Source organism: Lingula anatina, chromosome 9, assembly GCF_051362555.1.
Source record: "Lingula anatina isolate TDL-2025a chromosome 9, LinAna3.0, whole genome shotgun sequence".
NCBI classification, from domain to species: domain Eukaryota; kingdom Metazoa; phylum Brachiopoda; class Lingulata; order Lingulida; family Lingulidae; genus Lingula; species Lingula anatina.
Genome location: NC_141775.1, coordinates 195,426 through 208,305, shown reverse-complemented (window position 1 = coordinate 208,305; position 12,880 = coordinate 195,426). Strand labels below are relative to the sequence as shown.

Here is a 12,880-nt window from a genome sequence, read left to right as displayed (position 1 = left end):
GCTCATTAATTCGTGGGCTTGGTGGTTAATATGGGCGTTGGTGCTAAAAGATCTGCGGGCAGTTTTAGTAAACGGCAATTATCGTTTATGAGGCCCGCAATTCCCCAGTTGTTTGCTTAAATTGATTTTGAAAAATAAAGAAAATAAAGAAATAAAAACATGCTAGACAATATCCAGCATGATTCTTTGCGGCCCACAACCAACTATTGTAGTGGGTAGGTTTACCTATGGGATTATTTAAAAGAAGAAATATGGAACAAAATGATATGCAAGTATAATGTGCCTTTAACATGTCACGCCAGACATTTCCATGAATAATTATGTAAATGGTTTGTTTTCTTTCTCAACTCGAGAGCAGGGAGAGTTCTTAATGGCAACTTAGGTTCATTTCACCTGTGGCAGGTAACGTTGCTAATCGTTATTGATAACGTCGAGGCTACACCGACAAGTTTTGCCCATCGAAGACAATTTTCTCAGCGATTCGAGAACGATAAAATAGCAATCATAAATCTTAGTTAAGAAGGCTTTGGACCTTCTTTTTGGATTGCGAATACTTTCAAGGTTACTACCAAGGTTAAACAGAAGTGCCTTGATTGTTAGGTAAGTCCCAACTTTTTATCTTTTTTTTTTAAATGTAAACAGTGTAAAGGCAAGAAGTAAACTCAAAATAATGTGTGCACGGAGTAACTGTGCATATCAAATACTTTTACTGAAAGATTCTTGTTAAATATACTGATATCGTAAGTTTTACAGTGATGAAAATTGTAAATCAACTGCAAACGTCATGTGTACTACCACTTCAATAAAGTGTCACCGCTACCGCAATTATGTACATTGCTACAAGGTTACCCATTATGCTAATTTTACCATAACATAACAACAAGGCCATCGATCATCATGTAAATTGGGGATGTGAGTGGTAGAACATTTACCTATCTAGCGAACAGCTGGTAAAAATAAATTCTCAGTTTTCTGACTCTGGCCGACAGGATGCAGCCCACATACTGTAAGTCCTGTATGGGCTGTATTGGCTACTATGGTGTAGTCGAGCTGGCAGTGGTCAACCGGAACCTTAACACAGACCATTGCATCCAAGGACTGGAGAGAAAACCTAAGGAATTCTGTCGATTCCCTTTAGAAGTTGAATAAAGAAATTTGTTTTATGACATGATTTTTTGTATCAGTTTTTGCATTGGGTTACGGGTGACACTTTTTTTGGTAGGGGGAGTATTTTTTTATTCCCGCTTATGTCGTCTTATAGTAAGATGTTTCCGGTAACCGAGCATGACGCAAGGGTGTGCACATAGTATGTCCTTGCTATATTGGCGAATATTTGATTATACATTGACCCGGGATAAATCGTTATGATTACTCACAGATGAGACCCAAAAAGTGGACCTTGCTTTACAAACGGCAGTTTGAGATATGGCTAGGGTTCAAATGAGACCAAATTTCGGCCTGCTGCCTTCCAACTGTAGTTTTTGCAATTATAATTTTGTCGACAAACAGAAATAACATTGCAATAGTTCGTGAATGGCAGGTGTGAAACATGCCAAGAGAAGCAATTCATATAGATTAAGGGGATGTACACCTGCATTGTGTTAGGCAAAACAGTAAATATATTCGGTAAAGATTTTGTAATTTTAAACACCCAAAAGGTTTCATTCTCTATTTTTCAGAAACCATGGAAGTTTCCAAATTAGCAGTCGTTGTGGCGCTCTCCGTCATGCACGCGCATGCCCAGTTGAGCCCCGCGGCTGATGATATCATAGACATGACGTACCTCGTGTCTCCAGATTCACTGTATTGGCCAGGACTGCCTGGGTTAAAGTTCACTCGGGTTTCAAGAGGGCCAGTTAATTTCGGATCTGGGTGGTGAGTTATCTACAAATCGTAAACGTTTCAGTGTCCTTTTACATCTGGGGGGGGTGTGATTATTCTAAGTACCAATATCTTGTTAATACTAGTAGAGGAACCATGCGTTAACGCATACATGTAATTATTCCATTTAGGACGCGAGAGCGACAACTTAAAGTGTGCAACAGGCCCAAAATGACCGGGCTTCCTTTGAATTGTGAATTAAGTGAATATATGTATAACTTCAACCCTCGTGGTTGCAATATCTCAATTAAGATTATTATTATTATTATTATTATTATTATTATTATTATTATTGTAACAGACAACGTAACCAATAACTTCATAATGAAAACAACTGTATTGACAAAGTCCTCGATCATCATTCACTGCAAAGTAGGCCTATATGAATTCTAAAAGTATTCATTAATATTAAACCCGTCGTGCAAAAAATTAACGGTGTACCAGTTATTTATATCAGTTATATCATAAAATATTTTAAGGGGCACTTACGGCAAGGTAAGAAAAACGCATCATGTTTATGTATTAGTTCATAAAAAGCTATATTAATTTATCTCAGTTCCAGTTACCTGTATGTACCATTTCTTCCAACCCTTGTACTTAACCGCTGGAAATCATTCGATTATTTTATGACAAGAAAAGATTTAGGAAGTTTAATGCAGTAACTGTTGTTTCTTAATTGTACTGTAGGAAACTGCAATACAAAAAGTTCGAAGTAAATCCTCAGTTTATCACATTTTTTCAGGTACGAAGACAATGATATATGTGGACAAGAACACCAATGTACCCACATGGACGCGCCTGCGCATTACAGCAAAGGCAAGTGGCGAGTGCATCAGATTCCACCTCACAGGTTCTTTGGCCCTACAGTTCGCATTGATATTTCTTCTCAAACAGCCCAGAATAATGAATACAACCTGCAAGTAGAGGACGTGCAAAAGTGGGAAAAGGAAAACGGCCCCATTCCTGACAACTCTATACTGTTTATCTACACCGGTTGGGGAAAGCACCATGATAATCGCACGGCGTACTATGGTTACGAGGGCACCGACAGCTGGTTGGACGCCAATGGAAACCCGCTGCCGCATTTTCCCGCTCTTTCCGAAGATGCCGCCAAATGGATTTCCTCAAACAGAAAGATTTGGGGAGTGGCCACAGACGGGCCCTCAATAGGCCCCAGTAAAACTATGATGGCCCACGTTCCTCTCTTCAAAAAGAACATTTTTATCCTCGAAAGCGTCGCAAATTTAGATAAGTTAGCAACAACGGGGGACACCGTCGCAGCACTTCCGCTTAATATCAAAGACGGTGGTGGTGCCCCCTTGCGGCTTATGGCATTTAAAAAAGCTCGGATCAGACCGGGAGCCGATGACGTCATTGACCTGTCCTACCCTCTGTCTAATGACACGGTTATGTGGCCAGGAAGGACACCTTTTCGGTTGTTTTTCCTTGTCCACGGATTAACCCTTATTGGTAACAATACAATATGGTGAGTAATGAAAATATACCTCCCTCAAGTGATCTAATATTACCATTGAAAAATTGTAGATATATTATTATAAAGACAAAAAATGTAGAAATATTAAAAAGACAAAAATGTATTCTTATCCCGTATTTCCATTAAAAGCATCTTGAAAATGGACGATAAGAAGAAACAAATGGTTTTGATATTTCGATGGGCACATTTGCAGTTTGTAATCAGCAAGTTACTATTCCTACTTATCACAAATTAATTTCAAATAATTGCACGAATATAAGTAACCTATATTCAGCTTTAATTAAGTGCCAGTATATCACTATATAGATATATTTATTTTTCTAATCGGGTAGAAATACATTCTTCACAATGACTGTGACCTAGCCTTATTTGTATAAACTAATGTACCAAAAATTGAAATACTAGTTTACAGACAGATATTTACAAAGGTTGTTTTAAAACATCATCACTATATATTCAGTTGGTTTAGTAAGCTAGGTGGTTGTTGGTTAAAATATTTTCTTTTATTAGTATATATTGTTATATAATGAGCATAAATCTTTATGAAATTTAGTTCTAGACTTGTCAGTAACAAGCATATCGATGTTTTCAGGATTGAAACGAACAGCTTTTGTGGATCAGAACATGCAGGGACACATCTTGACGCGCCTGCGCACTTCATTAAAGGTTCATGGCGAACCCATGATATTCCTGCGCACACTCTCATCGGTCCCGCCGTCAGAGTGGACATGTCCAAAAAAGCTGAAAATAACTCGGACGCTGTCCTTACCGTCCAGGACTTGGAAGACTGGGAGAAGAAAAATGGCCGAATACCTGACAACGCCATGGTGTTTCTTCACACTGGCTGGGGGAAATTTGTCAACGATTTCGAAAAATACCTCGGCTCTAAGAACCGGTCACATCGCGTAAATGATAAGGGGGAGTCCTTTTTGCACTTCCCTGGCTTCTCAGGAGAGGCAGCAGATTGGTTAGTGAACAACCGAAAATTCATCGGTGTGGGAATTGACACCGCCAGCATCGACGCGGGTCAAACGACGTCATTTCCATCGCACGTGGCCTTTCTTGGCGCGAAGAAACTCGTGTTACAGAATGTAGCCAATCTTGACAAGTTGCCGAATACCGGAACGACGGCCTTTGTGTTTCACATGCTGCACAAGGACGGAAGTGGGGCTCCTACCAGAGTAGTTGCCGTTAAAAACAGCGCCATCTCTGCTGGCCAGGTTTCCAGCGGTGTTGATGTTAGGCCCAAACTGGCCGCCATGATGATGTCCATTGTCTTGATTTTGATCAGTTGCCCCTCATGTGCGACATACGCCTGATTCAGGTGTTATGACTTCTTTATGTCAATTAGTTCTCAGTGCAAAATTAAAAGCAAGTCAATTCAATGCAATTCGTCCTATTTATTCAAGATTTAAATACAAAGTTTATCAATAAAATTGTTACCCTCACGCTGAACACACTTGGACACTCACTAGGATATTAACGACAGTTTTCATGGGGGTTAGGCCTAGTTTCTTTATTTACTACACTTACATGTTCAACCACGGTGGAGAAAAATAATTTTTGAAACAAAACGTGGTATTCCTTATTCGGTTGAAATAAAAGGATGTTAACATGCACAACTTCAAAATAATTCGTGTATATTGATATTGTGATTTCGTATCAAATATCCAAGGTTCTACTGGCTTAATCATATCTCAGTTTTCACCACCATCACCTATGTATACATACTATAACCACCGCTTCCCGCACCACTCTCACACGATCGTGTCAATCCATGACATTCCACCCTGTGATCGATAGCGTGTGTACACAAAAGTTTGGCACTTCTTTATTAAGAAAACTACTGAATTGCCTTGCGAATCTTAGTGTTTCTTACACAACTGACAGCGATATGAACGCTATTTGGCTGCCAGGGCCCCGTAACTCGAAAGCATCGCGCATTGCGATCGAGCGCAAGCGTCTCGATCCCATAACTCGCCCATACTCGCACCATATAATACATTGTAACCTCTGTGTAATATTGCTATTGAAAATGCGCGATGCTTTCGAGTTACGGGACCTGATTATTATCCTGATGACAAAGCGTTGCGGTCAACCGGTCTTTTCGTGGCGCCTATCTGTTATGCAATGTAGATTTGGCCATTCTATTCTTAACCCTTGTTTACACCTCTAAATACGGCACGGTTGGTCAGATAAAACCTGTTTTACCGCAACATATCGAGGACTTGTCTGCTTGACTTGACCTAGTTATTATTTAATGACTGTAAAAAGACGTTGTTTATATCACAAATGCGAACTAGCCAATGCATTGTCGAGTGACAATACCGTGTGCGCACATGGATCGTTATGAGAATGGATCTGTCTGTCGCAAAATGGAAACGTGCCGTAACGCTGGGTGCGGCAGAAGAAGAAGTACTTATTTTAGCGGACCGCTTTCTCCAGAAGGGATACCCGAAGAGATTAGCCAACTTTCGCTAAGGTAAGATTGCATTTGCATATTTAAATGGCACACTTGTTATATCATTATATATATTGCTAAAATGAGGGCGTTTTCTTAAGACTTTAGGGACGCACGTTGACAAGGTAGGCATAAAATTATTCGTCCCCAAGTACAGAAGTCACATTAAGAGATCGTGGATTCACAATTGATAGAGTCTAATGTAACAGCAATATCAGACCAGAAGGACGTGCGGGTCGCATATATTTACTCACCGTGTATAAAGTGGAGGCATTTAACCTTCCTTATGAATTTTTGGAAACGGTAATTTTCAAACAAAATGCAAATTTCGCTTCAGTCGACTTGACAAATTGGCATTAAGTGAGATTTTTCTCTTAAAACCAAATATTCCTAGGTTGAAAAAAATGAAACACAGGCATATTTTAATGACGTTCGACTTTAAGCTTCATAGTACTATAGTATCTTTCCCAGTTTGGTGTTGGTTAATAGTAGAGTTTAGGTTACTAGAGTCACAACTACAGAAATAATACGTATGTGATACTTCAAAATGTCCTTTAATTTTTATTATGTCAGATCACCCTTAGCCTCTCACCAAGAACAAAATAAGGTCAAGTCCGAAAATCAATTATGACATCACCCGTAAAATGACTTGTGTAAATGTTAATTAAGTCACTGAACACTGGAGATTTAGCCGTTATCCAAAAGAATGTATGTCAGGCAGTTAACAGAGTTTTTGGCAAAGGCTAACAATACCCTAAAGCTCTTTTTCGCTTAAGACCGAAGATTCTTCTATTGAAAAAAAAAAAAAAACAAACACACAATAATGAAGTTTGACTTTAAACTTTATAAAAAAAAAAACGCCAAAATGTTTTGTTCTTGACATCAGACCACCGTTGGCCTGTCACCATAAAGAACAAAATAGAGTTTGAATTATCAAAACAGTTTCATCATGTGCTGTCCGAGGTAATGGGATCATGACGAATCTCTGTTTTGTCTTCATTTTTCTTCTACATTGTGACAAGCAAACACTGTCACCGAGATCTTACGTGTACCCTGGTGTTTAACACGATGACTGGTGGTCAATATAAGCCTGACCCATTTATCACTACTTTTATAGTTAAAAGTTTTGAGGGGGCTTTGCATATGTGACAGGCCCTTTGAACCTAGATGACTAGATGTTGACTTCTTTGTTAACTGAAGAGCTTGTTCTCCGGCATTCTTTTGTTCAGTATAGACAGCAAGCTTTTCAGTAAACAAAAGAAGTCAACACCTTGTCATCTTGACGCAAAAGGCCTACTACATTATCATAAGGCAAACGTCTATATTAAATGTACAACCTTTTTATTGTATTTTCAAACTTTAAAAAGTCGCCTTTCAACTCAATCGCAGTTTTTGATAACCTGCTATTACAGTTATTATCGGTTGGATATCAGACACCAGTGGCGGATTTAGAGGGGGGCCAGGGGGGTCAGGTTCGGTTTTAAACCCGCGCCCCCCCCCCCCCCCCCCCCCTTTCAAATAATCCTGGATCCGCCCCTATGTTGTTGTAGAGTTATTATATATATTCTATTGGCGCGGTTTGATGAACACATGAAGTAAACTTGGATAGGAAGACAACATTTCGCTAAGCTGCCATCCGCATATTACGTCACCTATTATGGAATAACTGGAAATTTTGATAAAGCTATACCCCTAGTACTACACTATCTTTTCTCACTTAGTGCTGGGTATTGATATGGAATGCGAAGACAGGATGGGGCGCATGAGTTTAAAAAGCAAATAATTCGAGTGAGACCTTCCTTTATATAACAAAAGAAAAAATCCCTGAAAACTTAAACTACTGCACGCGTGTATTTATTTTCCCTTTATTAACAAAAACACATTCTGTCCTAATCTGTTAATGAAATTGCGATCTGTAAATCTGTGTTCCAGTGCTGAATATTTAATGTTACCGACACGAAAATGACACACCATTCTGTAACACTATCTATGACAGGTCCTTAATTACAGCTGTTACGAATTGGGCAAAGAAGACAAAAATGATCGACCTCTAAAGAAGTCTCTGCCGAGAATAAATCAAATTTTAGGGGGTAAAACGGTCCAAGGTTGAAGAAGTAAGCTGTACGTTTAATAAATAGCCGTGTCCTCCTGACCGATGGCTAGCCTTACAGGTTAACTGTCAAATATTTTACATCTCACCTCTATATGAACAGATACTGATACACAGATGTGTGGGACTTTTTTCTGAAGGCAGAAGATTGAAAAATTAAAACAGACACACAATAACGAAGTTTGACTTAAAATCTTACAAGGAAAATGTGTTAATTTTTTTTACATTTTTTCATGACATCAGACCACCGTTTGCCTGTCACCAGCAAGTACAAAATAGAGTTTAATTTTTCAAAACAGTTTCATCATGTGCTGTCCGAGGTAAAGGGATCAAGACAAATGCTTGTTTTGTCTTCATTTTTCTTTTACACTGCGACATGCAAACACTGTCACCGAGGTCTTACGTGAACCCTGGTGTTTATCACGATGACTGGTGGTCAATATAAGCCCAACCCACATATATATATATATATATATACATGTATATATCACTACTTTTATTGTAAAAAAGTCTTGAGAGGGCTTTGCATACGTGACAGGCCTTCCGCAGCTTCATGTTGACTAGATGTTGACTTCTTTTGTTTGCTGAAGAGCGTGCTCTCATCTTGTCGGCTTGTAAGCTCTTAAGTAAGTAAAAAAAGTAAAGACTTATTTCCATGGGTCAAGTCAGCGAAAGCATGTTAAATGAAAAAAATATAAACCTGCAGAATAAACTTTTATTTTCTACATTTCAGAAAATCATGGAAGTTTCCAAATCGACAGTCGTAATGGCGCTCTCCATCATGCACGTGTATGCCCAGTTGAGCCCCACGGCTGATGATGTCATCGACATGACGTACCTCCTGACCCCAGATACACTGCATTGGCCAGGACTAACAGGGTTTAACTACACTCGGATTTCAAGGGGACCGGTTAATATGGCTGCTGGGTGGTGGGTAATTTACAATATGTAACAATATGAATACTCTATGTGAGCCTTTCATTGATTTTGGCAATTTAAATAGATAAATCGTGGCTCTGGCTATGTTAATACGTAAATAAGGGATAATTCATTAAAAATGTGTATCAAGACACGATTATATATCTTCAAGCTAAGCAAGATAGAACTAGGCCAATTCTTTTCTCCAAATTGATTTTTTTTTAGGTTTGAAGACAATGACTTTTGCGGACAAGAACATCAAGGCACCCACATGGACGCGCCTGCGCATTTCAGCAAAGGCAAATGGCGCTTGCATGACATCCCACCTCATAGGTTTTTTGGGCCTGCAGTTCGCATTGATATTTCTTCTCAGACAGCTCAGAATAATGAATATAACCTGCAAGTAGAGGACGTGCAAAAGTGGGAAAAAGAAAATGGACCCATTCCTGACAACGCTTTAGTGTTTATCTACACCGGTTGGGGAAAGCACCATGATAATCGCACGGCGTATTATGGGTACGGAAGCGCCGACAGCTGGTTAGATGCTAATGGAAATCCTCTCCTTAACTTTCCCGCTGTTTCCGAGGATGCCGCCAAATGGATTTCCTCGAACAAAAAAATAGCTGGAATAGGCACCGATGGACCCTCAGTAGGCCCCAGTAAAACTATGATGGCCCACGTTCCTCTCCTTGAAAAGAACATCTTCTCCCTCGAAAGTGTCGCAAACTTAGATAAGCTGGCAACCACCGGTGACGCTGTCGCAGCACTTCCAGTCAATGTCAAAGACGGCAGTGGCGCCCCCGTGCGAATTGTCGCATTCAAGAAAGCCCAGTTCAAGCCCGGACCCGATGACGTCATAGACTTGACCTACGCTCTGTCTAATGAGACGGTTATGTGGCCAGGAAGGAATCCTTTCCAGTTGTTTGTTCTTGACAGGGGGTTAGTGAATCTTGGTAACAACACCGTATGGTACGTAGCTAGTCCTAATATTGATATTGCCATTGGTACATGCACTTGTTAAAATTTTCATTTTGAAAATTAAATAATCACTGTTAAAGTGCAAAAATAACTATTAAAACACTTTAATCTTTTCACGTGTTCATTTGGACGCTTCTGAGCGCTTAACTTTACGAAGTTTTGTCATTTTTACCATGATATACCTGTATATCATTTATTAACGAAAGATTGTCTCAGTTGTTAAAGATTAACACCAGTTTTGTAGTAACTTCATGCACTTAATCATGAATCAGAAATATAAAACCAATTTTATAGGTTGGAACAGAACAGATTCTGTACACCAGAGCATGCAGGGACGCATCTTGACGCGCCTGCGCACTTCATAAAAGGTTCATGGCGAACCCATGATATTCCTGCGCACACTCTCATCGGTCCCGCCGTCAGAGTGGACATATCAAAAAAAGCTGAAAATAACCCGGACGCTGTCCTTACCGTCCAGGACTTGGAAGACTGGGAGAAGGAGAATGGCCGAATACCCGACAACGCCATGGTGTTTCTTCACACTGGCTGGGGGAAATTTTTTACCGATTTCGAAAAATACCTTGGCTCTACAAACCGGACCAATTGGTTAAATGATGAAGGACAGCCACTCGTTCACTACCCAGGATTTTCAGAGGCAGCAGCGAAATGGTTGGTTAACAATCGAAATATCAACGGAATTGGCAGTGACACCATAAGTTACGACGCAGGGCAAACGACGTCATTTCCAGCGCACGTGGCCTTTCTTGGAGCCAAGAAGCTCGCGCTGGAGAATGTAGCCAATCTTGACAAGTTGCCGAACACCGGAACGACGGCCTTTGTTTTTCACATGCTGTACAAGGACGGAAGTGGGGCCCCTACCAGAGTAGTTGCCATCAAAAACAGCGCCATCACTGCCGGTCAGGTTTCCAGCGGTGTTGACACAAGGTCCATGTTTGTTGCTCTGATGATGCCTTTTTTCTTGATTTTCTTTAGGTGCATCTAATGCTTGAAATATACCTGATCCTGATGTAAAATATTTTAAACGAAAAGGTTACGCAGTAGCATCTATTGTGAAAATTAATATAGTTCAATTAAATCCTTTCTATTCATAGAAGATTTAAATTCAAACGCCTGACTCTTTATTTGTTTGAAATAAAAACTTTCCAACACGACCTCAGAATGATTAATTTATCCCCATGTTGTGGTTTCATAAACATAGCTTTATCCGGTCAAAACCATAAGCAATGTGTCTCTAACTACCGATTCCTGCGTTTGTTTTTCAAGTGACCAAACCAGGGCATTATATGTCACGCTATGATCGATAGTAAATATATGCAATGCAGCAAATATACCTTCTAAATAAAAGAGACTCCACTGCCTTGAAATCCCTTGATCGGTGTGTTTCGTTCCAATGAACGCTACGATATTCATTCTTTAAAGGCAAACTTGTTGGCCAAATGACCATTTCTTGCGTTTGTTTGTACAATCTAATGTTGGAAACCTATATTTGTCATCTCATTAAAATAGCCGTGTTAACACCCCTAGAGACGGTGCGATCAGATAAAAACAGAATCGAACCATTTTAAAGCAACAAATCGATGACTTAGCTCTCTGAACAAATTGGAAACAAAAACGGGGTGCTAACTGTTTATCAACTGAATGGAAACGTGCCTTTTCGGTGGTCGCAACAGAGATAAGGGTGGCAGCAGAGCAGGCAGTAGACAAGGGATACCTTTGCTGATTGGGTTACTTTTACTAAGGTAAGACTGCATTCGTGTATTTTAAAGGTACGGTTTTAATATCATGGCACATCGCTAGAGCAAGAATGTTACTTTTTTACATTTAAGAGATCTCTTGACAAAAATGGACAAGGGGGGTAAAACCATACGCTCACCTTCAGAACTGGATAAAAGTTAGATCTAACGTATCATTGAACCGAAATGACTTGTGAGCAGTGGAGGGCTTTAGGCTTTCTAATGAATTTCTAGAATGGTTAAATGAAATACAAACTGGACTCCGGCTACATACTGCTTGTCAAACTGGCCCTGCGTTTTGTAATGTTTTCCTCTTAAAGCCGTGGACTTCCAGATGTCAAAAACACAATAATGAAGTAGTGTAAAGTCGCATTTTGAAACCGAACAATTTAAAACTTTCTTAGGGTTTTTTCATAACATTAGACCAGTCTTTGGGTTTCACCGTTAAGAATAAGGTGGGGCTTGTTGGTTTTAATAGTGCAGCTGACCTAGAACGCAACTATGTACTCATGATAAGACGCATATTTGGTGATATACTGTACGTCTTATCAACGAGGTCGGCGTTCCCGTGCAAACACTTTTACTGAAATGACTCAGATCTTAACTGAGCCCTTGTGCTTGCCCCGTGTACAAGTGGTCAGTGGAAATCATCCTAGATCTCGCGAGATCTCCCGGGTTTGGATAAGAGTGGGGTCCATGATAACGGCACGCTAGCGAGCGCGGATATTTTTTCTGGTTGTTTTTTAAGTGTGGTTTTAGGCCATCTTGGGTGATCACCATTGGTCTGTTTTATCTTCCTCTGTCTAGGACCATTTTCTGCCTTGTAGTTTGCATTGCCATCAAGCAATTGTCCAGCTTGTTTTGTTTTGATTGTATGTTTTTTCCACACTTTCTAAAAGAGGCGTTTCAACTCAGACGCTGTTGTGCTTAAACCTTAGATCAGTAGTACTATTACAATCGGTTAGCCTGGCAAACAGTACAGGTGCATGTTACTAGAGTACTTATTCTGTGGTTCGAACTTAGGCCGACATGTACTGAAGACCTGAAGTCGATAAGAAGACCGTTAGCCTTCAGAGGGTTTAGGCCTAGGTTTTGATTAACCATGATGTGATTTGATTTGACTGACACAAAGGCAGTATTTATGGCAGTTAAGGGAGCCCCAAAAAGGCATCCGGCTGCAGAAAGAACTCCCGTTTGTACGTTAATGTTAATTAAAACTAACAGAGGAGCGTGCTCTCCTTGGAGGCCCTTTTTGGTAAGAGTGCATTAGGATACAAAGAGCT

General features: G+C 40.0%; 2 protein-coding genes across 3 annotated transcripts; both read left to right on the top strand.

Moving 5' to 3' along the window:
* Positions 1 to 71: 71 nt before the first annotated feature.
* Positions 72 to 4,991, top strand: LOC106171567 (uncharacterized). The gene is made up of 4 exons (XM_013551967.2): positions 72 to 600; positions 1,680 to 1,875; positions 2,624 to 3,367; positions 3,969 to 4,991. The coding sequence occupies exons 2-4, from the start codon at positions 1,685 to 1,687 to the stop codon at positions 4,693 to 4,695; spliced, it is 1,662 nt and encodes a 553-aa protein (XP_013407421.2). The 5' UTR covers positions 72 to 600; positions 1,680 to 1,684; the 3' UTR covers positions 4,696 to 4,991.
* Positions 4,992 to 5,696: 705 nt separating this feature from the next.
* On the top strand, positions 5,697 to 11,015 carry LOC106171569 (uncharacterized). Of its 2 annotated transcripts, none has more exons than XM_013551971.2 (4): positions 5,697 to 5,858; positions 8,681 to 8,877; positions 9,091 to 9,834; positions 10,138 to 11,015. In XM_013551971.2, the coding sequence occupies exons 2-4, from the start codon at positions 8,687 to 8,689 to the stop codon at positions 10,844 to 10,846; spliced, it is 1,644 nt and encodes a 547-aa protein (XP_013407425.2). In that variant the 5' UTR covers positions 5,697 to 5,858; positions 8,681 to 8,686; the 3' UTR covers positions 10,847 to 11,015. The 2 variants fall into 2 exon arrangements, with proteins under 2 accessions (XP_013407425.2, XP_086852288.1); XM_086996162.1 differs by lacking the exon at positions 5,697 to 5,858 and adding an exon at positions 5,895 to 5,962.
* Positions 11,016 to 12,880: the final 1,865 nt, after the last annotated feature.

Excerpts from the sequence above, each read along its gene's own strand:
- LOC106171567 (XM_013551967.2), top strand. The coding sequence starts at position 1,685 with ATGGAAGTTTCCAAATTAGCAGTCGTTGTGGCGCTCTCCGTCATGCAC. Across the intron at positions 1,876-2,623 it reads GTTAATTTCGGATCTGGGTG|GTACGAAGACAATGATATAT; the intron begins GTGAGTTATCTA and ends ACATTTTTTCAG. Across the intron at positions 3,368-3,968 it reads ATTGGTAACAATACAATATG|GATTGAAACGAACAGCTTTT; the intron begins GTGAGTAATGAA and ends CGATGTTTTCAG.
- LOC106171569 (XM_013551971.2), top strand. The coding sequence starts at position 8,687 with ATGGAAGTTTCCAAATCGACAGTCGTAATGGCGCTCTCCATCATGCAC. Across the intron at positions 8,878-9,090 it reads GTTAATATGGCTGCTGGGTG|GTTTGAAGACAATGACTTTT; the intron begins GTGGGTAATTTA and ends ATTTTTTTTTAG. Across the intron at positions 9,835-10,137 it reads CTTGGTAACAACACCGTATG|GTTGGAACAGAACAGATTCT; the intron begins GTACGTAGCTAG and ends CCAATTTTATAG.